This window comes from Carassius carassius, chromosome 18 (assembly GCF_963082965.1).
Source record: "Carassius carassius chromosome 18, fCarCar2.1, whole genome shotgun sequence".
Lineage (NCBI taxonomy): Eukaryota > Metazoa > Chordata > Actinopteri > Cypriniformes > Cyprinidae > Carassius > Carassius carassius.
The window spans coordinates 3,232,872-3,245,240 of record NC_081772.1 but is presented as its reverse complement, the minus strand read 5'-3'; the positions used below and the strand labels follow the sequence as shown (position 1 = coordinate 3,245,240).

The following is a 12,369-nucleotide window of genomic DNA, read 5'->3' as shown; positions in this document are numbered from 1 at the left end:
GCTAATATGAGGCAATCCTTTTATAATGCTTAAGACTAAGGGCCACGTTATTATCTCGTTTCATTACAATAACATTACTAATAAAAAAATACTATGTATTATTTTATATTTATATAGAAAAAGTGCCTCAAAAAGAGAACAAAAATACAGAGCTGTTTAGCATTAACTTCATATATGTAAATAGCTATATTACAAGGGTATATATATAAAAAAAAGTACTAAAAAAGACTTTAGGGTAAAAGGTGTCCCAAAGTTTGTCCCGAAAAATGTGAAGAAAAAAAAGATAAATTTCTTAATAAACTGAACATTAATTATTTCCAAGAAACGAAAGAAAAACAATAAGTCTTAAGTGTCAGTCTTCGAAATTGAGGTTTATACATCATCTGAAAGCTGAATAAATAAGCTTTCCATTGATGTATGGTTTATAAGGATCTGACAATATTTGGCCAAGATACAACTATTTGAAAATCTGGAATCAGAGGGTGCATATTACTAATCAAAAATTAAGTTTTAATATATTTACGGTAGGAAATTTACAAAATATTTTCATGGTACATGACCTTTACTTAATATCCTAATGATTTTTGCCATAAAAGAAAAATCGATAATTTTGACCCTTACAACTTTTTTTTTTTTGGCTCTAAGCTAAAAATATACCCCAGAGACTGGTTTTTTGGTCCAGGGTCACATATGACAAAATGCATTTCATAAACTTTTGAAAAACGTTAACATAACTGGCGATTTCAAATAATGTTTATTTGTACAAACCACTAGAAAACTGAGAAATGGATCACAGAGTTCTCCAGAGGTTCTCCTGCTTGAATCTGAGGCTCATGTATGTGTAAGTGCATTACCTTTGTCTTTATGGTTGATACAGAATCAATCAATCTTACAATCCAATCCTTAAAAACTAAACAACAGCTAATACTGCTGTACAACAAAAAACCAGTGAGAGCAGATCCAGCTGTTAAACTTCATAGATAAAATGAAGCATTATCTGGAGATTATAGAATGCTTAGAATTAGGAAGAAAAAATCTAGAACTATAGATTTCAGAATCAAATGTGAATTATACCCTTCTGTAATGTGTAAGAATACAACTGGCATTTCAAATCAAGAACCTCCAGATAATGGATGGATCATGAACATTTCAAGGCAATACGGCACGTTATTTACAGAGTCCATGTGTTACAGTCTGTGGAAGTTTGATGGTTACTGGGGATAAGCTTCGATCACCATAGCATGACCCTGCAACACACATACAAGTGTTATGAGGATATTTCCAAGAGTGCAAATGCTTTGTTGGTTATATAGTGTCACACACCTGTCCTCCAGCGGCACACGCAGCCACCAAGCCGTACTGACCACCCTCCTTCTGCAGTCTGTGGGCGACAGTGGTCGCCAGTCTACAGCCGGTGGCCGCAAATGGATGTCCAAGAGACAGAGAACCTCCCCATGAGTTAAACTTCTCCATCGGAGGAGCACCAACCTGAGAAAACAGAAACAATGAGCTTTCATTAACATCGATAGCATCAGCATTACTGTGGCTCATCAAAAGAGAGAAGCAAGATTTTCAACCCATTACAGCCTTACATCTTGGAATTTTTTTTAATTCTGCTCATTTCCAAAAATATTGGAAAATTTTATAAAGCAGAGTTTAGTAAGCTCATCAAAATAACAAGAGCAACAAATGCTTTTCAAAATAATTACATTAAATTCAAAATTCAAATAAACACTTTTCAATTTAAAAGTATTCAAAATGTTTAATGTAACTTACAATCTGCAAAGAAGAGGAAAATATGTTAAAATGCTTAATTTAATGTCAAGTAACTTCACAAACACGTTTATAAATAACAAAATTTTTGTTCACAAAATATGCAATTTTCTGTTGCTGTTTTGATGTAGTAAAACATTGCATTCTCTTCAGTCACTGCCCATAATTATGACCTTAAAAATCAGGAAAAGCATAAAATAATGTCTTTAGAATCATTCATACAGATTCGGAGGAAGACAGGAATCATGTGTTTGTGGCAGTTTTTCTGGTGATTATTAATACAAGACGTCTTCACTTTACAAATGATTGTCAAAGGCAAAAATGCTATGAAATGCATCATATTTTATGTGAAAGTGTTACATGTTCCAGCAAAACAGACCCTATTTTTTTTAATTAAAACTCCAAAGTATTTGATTTCATTCAGCAAATGTTTAGGCGTTTTTTTTTTTTTTTTTTGAGTCACCTTTAGCAACAATAAATCAATGCTTTATAAACGGTGAGTTTTGCATGGCAAATCAAACACATTTTCTTAAAAAAATAAACCTAGTTTTTGTAATTATGCTTTGTTTAGTTGACGATTTCTTACCCAATGGGACATCCAGTACATTTATTCTCGCTCAAATCCCCTTGGAGTATCCTGAGGTTTAGCATCTTGCTCAAGGGCACTATAGAGAATCATGAATAAAGCCCTCCTGGGTTTCACACCCTCTAGTGTAAACATGCACCTACCTTAGTTTTTCTGCCCATATATGTTTGGGCGAACCAGTCCGATTCCATTGCCTTCAGGTTTGCCATGATCTGACCCTGTAAAAAAAAAAAATAAAGCAGACAACTAAAGTCTTTGCACACACAATCACTACTAAATGTAGTAAGTGTTCTTGCATTGGATTTTTAACACAGTATCATTAGAAATCTGGAAGGGGGTGCTTACAGCAAAAGCCTCATGGAACTCAAACACATCGATGTCGTTCATGGTCAGACCGCTCTTCTCCAGGACCTTTGGTGTGGCGTAGGTCGGCCTGTGAGAGAAAACAAACCAACACATGAGTGTGTGTGACATGAGAGAGACCGACACTTTCTACCGTGTATTAGAATGATTTCTGAAGGATCACGTGACACTGAAGACTGGATTATTGATGCTGAAAATTCAGCTTTAATCACTGGAATAAATTACATTTTACTATATATTCCATTGAAAAAGGAGATTTTAAGTTGCAATAATTTTTAATTTTTACAGTGAAATTTTACCAACCTCAAACTTTTGAACAGCAGTGTGTAAAAAGCTGATTAATGTATGCAAGCAGTTCACTGAATAAATCACTCCATCTTTTAACATGGTGTGTAAGAACCAAAGTAGAATTAAAAGTATAACATTGTCATTATTGGTGCAATATACTCACTTAACTGATTATTAGTCTGTCTCTATTAAGAATCTTTATATCAAAGGAGATAAGGAAGATGTAGCATATAAAAAAAGAACAGAAAATGTTTCAAACCGAAATCTAAAACAAAGAGTCATTTTTTGCAGCCTCTATGTATGTCAGTCAGAAACTCACACGCCACAACACAACCAAACCACAGCAATAACAAAACCTCACAGGCCTGAAAGAGAAAGAGAGAGGAGAGGAAAGAAAAGAAGAAAAGAGGCAGGAACTCACCCGAGAAGAAGCTGGTCTTTTGGGTCTTGAGACACGTACACAAAATCTCTGAAGGTAAAAACACACAGACATAATATCAACATCAGCATCAACAGCATGAAGCGCTGTGTGCTGAAGAAATGATGTCTGTCTGCTGTAATGGGACACTATAAACACATGACACCTACAGCCGCAGGAAACTGAGCAAAATGGAAAGACTTCACTATCATTTCAAAATATTCAACAATTGCATTTACCTAAAAGTAAATCGCATCTTTATTATTCAATCTTAAAACAATTTATCCTATAACAGTTTCAACAAGTTGATTTCCCTTGAAAGAATAAACACTAAAACCTTCACACGTTTCTGAACAAATATATGGTTTTCAGATAGTATTTCTGAGCCATTTTTTGCTGTTTAAACTCATTAAATACACTTGATCCTTTTTGTAAATTTTGACAGATCAGCTAAATTGTTTAGGAAAACACAGATGATGTTGTCAGTGAGATGCTCCTTCTGGTAGTTTTTTTTAATGTGAGGCATTATTTTTGTTTTGTACCTGAGATACGCTTTAGGCTTGTAACCCATAGCAAGAGCTTTCTCCTCTGACATGATCAAAACTGCAGACGCTCCATCAGTCTGAGTGAACAACACACACACAAAGGGAAAGAGCTCATGATAAATCTGACAGATATCCCTTTGATTAAAGGGCTGATAAAAGCAAGTTGGATTAAACCAGAAACTCAGATGAACTGACCAGGAAGGAGGAGTTTGCGGCCGTCACTGTGCCGTGAGGCTTGATGAAGGCAGGTTTCAGTTTGGCCAACTGTTCCATGGTGGAAGGACGGATCCCATTGTCTTTAGACACAATATCCTTCCCTGTGACAAACACATCATCACAACATTTAAACAACCATCTGAACTGAGAGCAATCTTATGTGCCCTCCAGAAGTTTGCGCTCTGCAAGTGATCGACGCCTTGTGGTTCCATCCCAAAGAAGTTCAAAATCACTCACGGACCTTTTCCTGGACTGTGCCCAGCTGGTGGAATGACCTCCCAATCTCAATGAGTCTTTACTCATTTTCAAGAAACAGCAAAAGGTAATTTTACAACTATCACAATTATCGCCCCCCCTCACCATTTCAAGTTTATATCTATCAATTTTCGCCAGTTTTTTTCAGTCAGAAAAGTCAGAATTGCATGATACAAACTCAAACATAAACTCACCATTCTGATAAGAATGGTCCCAGTAATTTAATATTTTATGAAAACAGAATTATGCAATGTAAACTCAAAACTGCGAGAAGGAAATTCTACCTTTTTTCTGAAAAAAAAAATCTGAATGGTAATACAAGTCGCAATTATACACACAGGTATATATCGTTTTTTTCTCCTTCCAGGGCAGAAAAAAATTTCACAATTCTGAGTTTATTCTTTCCTTTTCCCACAAATCTGCATTTCTCAGTCAGAAAAGTCAGAACTGTGAAATATAAACTATAAACTATTTATGTTATATATAAAAACACAATTCTGAAAAAAAAAAAGTCAGAATTTCGAGAAAAACAAATTACAGATTTAAAAAAAAGTCCAAAATGTATGATATAAAAATGGTCAGAATTGGCTGAAATGTTGTGGCAAATGCTGCTTTAGTTGTGTTAATTGCTCACCTGGCACTTTAAAGCTGATGACATCACTGAGCAGCCCGCTGTCTTGAGCTTTCTTTGCGAGGGTGTGAGATCGCAGAGCAAATTCATCCTGCTCTAAACGCGACACACCGAACGCAGCTGCCAGACGGTCCGCCGAGTGACCCATTGTCTCGGCTGTGGAGAACTCAGCCACAGCTGGAAGCTAAACACACATGAAGAGAGAGACATTTAAGAGCTTTAAATGAAGTGAACCCAACAATACCATACAGACTGTATTCAGACAGACGAAAACACTGAGATATAGCTGTTCTTGTGATATATGGCATTTTATAAATCTGATTTTTATAAAAGGGTATAATATCTGATCAGACATTCATCTTGATGGAATCACTAAGAATGGGTTGAGAATTACAAAAAAACAGTAATGTGTCCAGAGGCGATTCTTTTTTCAACTGAGGGGCCACAGTTAATATATAGGGGACAATCTTATGTATGCATTTGGTCACACTATATTTTAAGGTCCAAATCTACCTATTAACAATCCATTAACTACGACTTTTGTCTCAAAAACTTCTAATATGATGCTTATTAATTTTAGGTTAGGTAAGTGTTAAGTTTACATGTTAGGTAGGATTAGGGAAGTAGAAGTAGTGGCCATGAAGAATAAATGCTTTATAATAACTAATAAACAGACAATATAATATGCAAATGTATTATAATACGTCTAAATTACTACAATTCTATTGATTATATAAGTTTAATTACAGATATAAACATCATACGATTTGATTCCCCATCTCGCTTGCAATATCAATTGCGTGTTGTCAGGAAAATAAAAAATAAAAATGTAGGAAAACCCTGATTGTGTTTGTATATTCAGCCACAGAGCATTGTTTTTAGAAATATCTTGGTCTAGGAGCTAACATTGAACCTGGTCTGTCCTGACACTGAAAAACAGCACCAAAATCTAGCACTGCACTACACTAAGTGCAAACAGCTATATTGTTTACACTATTTTAAAATAGCAGGATTTTCTGCTATTTATACTTCTTATTGCAAATAGTGGCAATATCTGCACCTCAGTATTGTAGTACATTATAAAACACAGTATGCAATAATAACTTACTGAGTGTAAATTTTAAATTTAATTCAAAATATTATTAAATGGATGCAACCTTATTGGGACAATAAGCCCTTCCACACCTACCCTAACCCTACCAGATACTTTATTTGTAACTTTTTGATTATTTGCTGAATTTTCATTGAAATTAAATGCAGTTCTGAGGTAATTTGAAAAGGGAGAAAGTTCGCCATTAAGCAGATTCGAACCCAGGTCGATTGCATCAAAATAAACTTGACAGGTTTTACCATCTGCATGAATATGACGTGGGTCCCTTTGCACAAAGATTTGGAGTGACAAATACCTTATTTGTATTCTGTGATTTGGTACCTAGACATTCAAACTGAGGTGTGCTTGGGGTGATATGTGAGGTGTATTATGGGTAATGTAGTACCTCAGGTGCCAGGTGAGCGAGGCGGATGGAGCCCAGCAGAGAGAGTCGAGCCCCGAGGGTTTTTGCTTTGTTAAGTGACAGCATCGTCTTCCTCATCCTGCGGCTGTGACGGATGGGAACATCAGACATAAACTCTACTCCACCAGCGACGACGGCATCACACTGACCGGCAGCGATCAAACCGACAGCTAGAAAACAAATGAATAATCTATAGTTCAGTCCATTTAACAGTCTTCTATAACCTGCCTTCAGGTTCAGTTTTAATTCAATTACATCTACCATCACCAAAAGTTGTGTCAGTACCTGTGGTCATCGCTTGGTTGGAGGAAATACACGCCATAGTCACTGTGTGAGCAGGAGTCTTATCTGAGAATCCAGCACCAAGAGCCGCCTACAAGAAAACATTACAAATAATTATTTCTAAATGAACATCCAAACTAAATTTATAATCAGAAACCAAAGTTTGTAAGAAATGGTTTTCCGGTGAGTTATCAGTTAACATAGTTAACTAAACTAATACAATTTAAAAAAAATTATTTCAGCTACTTAAAATAAAAGTTAACTGAAATCAAATTATTTTATATATATATATGTATATATATATATATATATATAAACTTTTTTCTTTTTATTTATTTATTATTGTCATTTAATTTAATTTTATGCACTAATATAAAATTTTAACTACAAAAAAATATATATACATCTTTAACTTAAATTAAAATGAAAACTGGAAAATATAAAAATTAGAACCAATTAGAAATATTTATAAAAACTATAATAGCTTGTAGTATAATAGTTTGTCACATACATAAAATTGCACAGGAAAATATATAATAAATATATATCTTATACAAAATAATGCACATAATTTATGTAAATAAATATGGTCATGGGTTTAATGAATTCACATTCACACACACACACACACACATATAAAGCAAAATATTTTTTATGGCCGCTAAAACATCATTAGGACAGGAAAAAAAAATCACAGAAATAGTAAATTTGCTTTTTAAATATTTACGTATTTAATCCTTTTAATTACATTTTTTAATTCATGTTCTGAATGAGTTTGCTTTTTGTCTGAACTGTACCCAAATCACAAAGAAACACTGTAACTGCAGTGATGCTCTGTGGACAAATGAAATCTCCCAGGGCTTCTCAACTCTGGCCCTCGAAGTCCGCTTTCCTGCAGAGTTTAGCTCCAACCTTGATCAAACTCTCCTGCCAGTAACTAAAAACAGCTTCAACATCCAAATTCTAGACAGAGGACAGACTGACCTCTCTGGCCACATTACTGGTCTTCACTTCCTGAATAACAGTTCCATAGACAATATAATCAACAGCATCTTTAGGGAGACCAGTTCTGTTCAGCAGACCTCTGAAAAAAAAAACACACACAAAAAGACAGACTGTTAGTCCTAAAGCTAGTGATGAGTGAATCTTTATAAGTACATGTGTGAGTGTGGTGGCATACTGTAATGCAGCTCTCGCCAGATCGTGAGGCATCAAATCAGCGTATCTGACAAGAGAGAGCAGACACAAAGAATGATTTCATCACTTTTTGCAAGGTAAATATGATGAAGAAACAAACTCGTCTACATCTTAGATGCCCTGAGAGTAAATTTTCTGAATATTTTCATTTTTGGGTGAACTATTCCTTTAATTCTATTCCTTTCTGCAACTTACAAACTGTTGTTTTATTTAAACAATTTTATTTCAGTTCACAAAGTTTGAAGTGAATTTCACTTAAGTAACGTGCAAGTTAAGCCACATCTCTGACTTCATCTCTGAAAAGTGTTCCTGTGGCTGTGTGGTAGAGCATTGCGTTAGCAGCACAAAAGGTTGTGGGTTCAATTCCGGTATTTACATTCATAAATGTAAACGTAAATTCATGCTCATCTGAACCAAAACATATTCTCGCTTACATGGTGCCAGACAGGAGGAAAGGAGTTCGGACGCCATCAACTAGAACAATGTTCTTCACTCCTGGTTTGGCCAGAGTCTTTTTGCTCTTTGCTGTGTGATTAGAAAACACAACAGAAAGAAAAACATAAACAAAAATATTTATAGCTGTACTGTGTAAATGGAATGTGATTTTTTCTTTTTTTACTCTAAATCAACATTAAATTGTGTATTTCTTTTATTTAGCATGAGGACCTTATATCAAAATAAATCATAACTGGACTGATTACTGGAAAGCATTACACCTGAAACGTTACCTTGAGCTCGCAGATGAACAGATGTGCTGAGAGAACGAGCAGCTGGAGAGAAAGAGAATGAAGTTACTCATACAGCTCTAAATATCTATAATTACATTACATGTTTAGTGCACAGTGCATAACGTGAAGTGTTAAACGCAGGACGCCTTACCAAACTGAGCAGCCTGAAAAGATGTCAAAGGGCTGCTCCTCAGTGAAGTTAACAACATAGATGTCATCTTTGATTATCTAGAAGTTAATACAAAAGTGTGAATGATTATTCAAAACTATCAATCATTTCAGCAGGCGCTTTATTAGTCAAGTATGCTCTCTCTCTCTCTACATACACATACACACACACACACACACATATATATATATGTACTAGAGCCCGACCGATATATCGGCCGGCCGATATAAGCTAATTGCATTTAAATCGGCATCGGCATTTATAACGGCCGATGAAACATGAGAAACAGAGTCTCATGCTTCACTCATGTTATGAGTGTTGCATAGTGTGCCCACCAGAGGGAGCTCTGCAGCTCCAGAGTTAACAACAGCGCCAGAAGTCCACTACAGAAGAAAGCGATCAACTGTTTTGACGGCGAGTCTGTCGTTCGTCATGTGAAATGATTGTAGATTTAGTTCATACCCTGTATATAAAAACTGTGTGGTAGTTCTAGCTAACGGTCCTATCATTATCACTTCTAAATATTCTGTAACATCACTTACAGCCGCTAATGCATTGCTATATTAGATTAGCCACAAAGCTAATACCATGTTTATCAGTGGAAGAGCGCGAACGTTAATAGGAGGTCAAACTATAACGTTAGCGTTTAACTTATTCTTATTCTATTGCGGTGTGTTTCCCACATAATGACCGCGTAATTGGGCCTTTCACACAGTACGCGGTATGCACGGCGCTTGCCGCTGGGCTCAGCGTTGCCCTTCAGAAACAACACGATTTGCGCTGCGCTTATGGTGTAGGCGGGGTTTTAAAAACGTTTAGCGGGAGCTCTTTTATAGTCTGTTCCTCCTCCTTTCGGTCAGCAGCAAACATGTATCTGTCCCGTTGTAAGAAGCGAGCGATAGCGCTAGTCCTGCTGATGAGAATTAAGAGAGAAGCAAGGAAGAAGAGGCTAGCCTCAGGTCCAGAGAACAGTTTGGTGAATTCAGGCTGGTTACGTTACTCTAACGCTAATAGCTTCCTTTTTAGCAGGCCCCTTAAATGCTTGCTATTAACTTGTTTGAAGGAGGTTCTTCTCAAAATTGACAGCGGTGTGTTCATGACACTAACGTTAACCATTCAACTTCGAATTGATTCCGTAATCTTCCGGTAATAGTAGGCAAGACGATGTTTTGATACAGACTGCACAAAGAGAAGAGGAGAAGATATACGGGTCTGTTGTGAATGTGTCTGTGAGAGCAAATATAGAGTAGTTACAGTAACTACAGTAGGTGCGTCAGAAATGATTAAACCAGAGGGGACATGTAAATAAATGTGAGCTGAACAAGCGCTTTTTTTTTTTTTTTTACATATTGTTTCAAAGCAGCTTTACAGACATAACAGGAAAATGTTGAAATAATATTGTTAAATATAAGTAGGTAATACCTATTGCTTGACAAATTAAAAAAAATATATATATATTTCTCATTTTTGCCTGTGTAGGAGATCCCAGTTTATTATTATTATAATTCTAATGATGACATGAGTAATGATACATGGTGATATTATTAATACACATGCTTATTCTTTCTCCGTCTCTCTTTCTGCCTACAGATGGCTGAAAAAGGTGAATGCTGTAGCAGCAAAGTGTGGGACTACTTCTGCAAATACTTTAACTTTAGTATTATAATTTATTTACAGTAAACACACAGACTGTTAAAACCAGCTTCAACTGGAAGAAAGTAAAAGTGTTAAATGTTTAAAACCAGACTGTTTTTTGATCATTAAAAAATATATACTTTTGATGTGCAATTGTTTAGTCATTGAGACTGTAATCTAAGGCTTTTTTTTTAACATAGTCCATTCTGGAAAATGGTTTATACAGCCCACATACATAGAACAGGCAGATATTTTGCTATTGAATGTTGTGTAAATGCAGTTTATAGAAAATGGGTCTAATATCCAGATTATTTTTAAAATCAAAATATCGTCTTATAAATCGGCTCTTTTCGAGTTAATATCGGCATCGGCCCCCAAAAATCCATATCGGTCGGGCTCTAATATGTACTAAACTAAATTAAATAGGTCTCATCATTTGTTTTTTGACATGCTGCTATTTAACACTTGTAACAGCTAAGGAATAAAGCTTTTTCTGTTCTCATTAAAAAAAATCAATAAAGATGAATGAAAAACTTGGCAGAAATTTGTTAAGCATAACAAATGGATGTTTTATTATTATACTGAACGAACTGTTATCACAAAGTAATGAAATAGTTGTATAATAAAATATATTTATATTCGACTCCTTCAAAACTATTAAACATTTGTCAAAACAAAAAAATTTTTATTTAACCTTTATTTAACCAGGGTAGTCTGTCTGAGATTAAACAAACTACGAACACTTAAACAATTACACATCACTGAATCATCTTCCGAATGCCGAATAAATAACCATTTAAAAATGTTTATAATAGTATAATTTGTATCAAAATGATATTGTATCAAAACTATGTGCTATCTGCACATAAATGCTGCTCAAAGTCTCTGAATCAGCTGGTGTTTTAATGATTTTTTAGTCGATCTATGGAGGTATCCTAGCATAGGAAACACAGGACTATTTCATCACATTAACTATCAACATAATCAACATACCACAAACAAAAAGTCACACAATAATGATTGTCTTCCTCTTCACAAATACCCTTGTATCATTTATAACCCTCAATCTTTCTTTGAAATAAGTGACATTCAAACATTTTAAAAGTGTTGCTAAAGTTATCAAATGCTATCCATAGTGACATTAATATGTTAAATATGTGACAGTAATGATAATACGGTAACATAAGTATACCTGACACTCACTGATCTGGGGGGGTTGTGTGTGTGTGTGTGTGTGTGTGTGTGTGTGTGTATGACCCTTCACCTACTTCTGTCAGTAGACCGAACAAGGACAAATACATAAAGGCGTTATAAACATTTAAGCAGCAACTTGCGATCTTGACATCATTATAAAACAACACCGATCATGATATGAATCATGAAAACAACACTTTAACACACAGGAACGAGCAGACCGATCATTCTACCGCGTGTCTAATAACACTGTTTAAGATATTCATCCGAATTCATCATATAAACACATTGTATGTTTTAATATAAACGCAAAAATCATATTTGTACCTGTTATCGTTGAGAATGTTGAGCGAGTGTGATTTTGATGTCTCGCGTCTGTCTAATGACTACAGCAGTGCACGAGCCGCAGGACCCCGCGCCCCTGGCAACCCATTTCACTGCCTGAGTGAAAAAAAACCTCGCTTACTTTATATATTAAAATGTTACATTGTCTTAACGTTTATAAACATACATACGCGCACACACATATATTAAAAGATATGCAAGCTTGCTATATACACTAAAAATGTGATTAG

General features: G+C 35.2%; 1 protein-coding gene across 1 annotated transcript; it reads right to left on the bottom strand.

Moving 5' to 3' along the window:
* Positions 1 to 1,102: 1,102 nt before the first annotated feature.
* LOC132092118 (trifunctional enzyme subunit beta, mitochondrial-like) lies at positions 1,103 to 12,265 on the bottom strand. The gene is made up of 16 exons (XM_059498205.1): positions 12,122 to 12,265; positions 8,948 to 9,024; positions 8,797 to 8,838; positions 8,503 to 8,593; positions 8,052 to 8,096; positions 7,856 to 7,955; positions 6,875 to 6,962; positions 6,572 to 6,759; positions 5,079 to 5,259; positions 4,169 to 4,290; positions 3,971 to 4,050; positions 3,432 to 3,479; positions 2,705 to 2,792; positions 2,503 to 2,577; positions 1,324 to 1,488; positions 1,103 to 1,247 (listed from the first exon to the last, which is right to left on the bottom strand). Exons 2-16 carry the CDS (start codon positions 9,012 to 9,014, stop codon positions 1,212 to 1,214), a joined length of 1,416 nt encoding a protein of 471 aa, XP_059354188.1. The 5' UTR covers positions 9,015 to 9,024; positions 12,122 to 12,265; the 3' UTR covers positions 1,103 to 1,211.
* Positions 12,266 to 12,369: the final 104 nt, after the last annotated feature.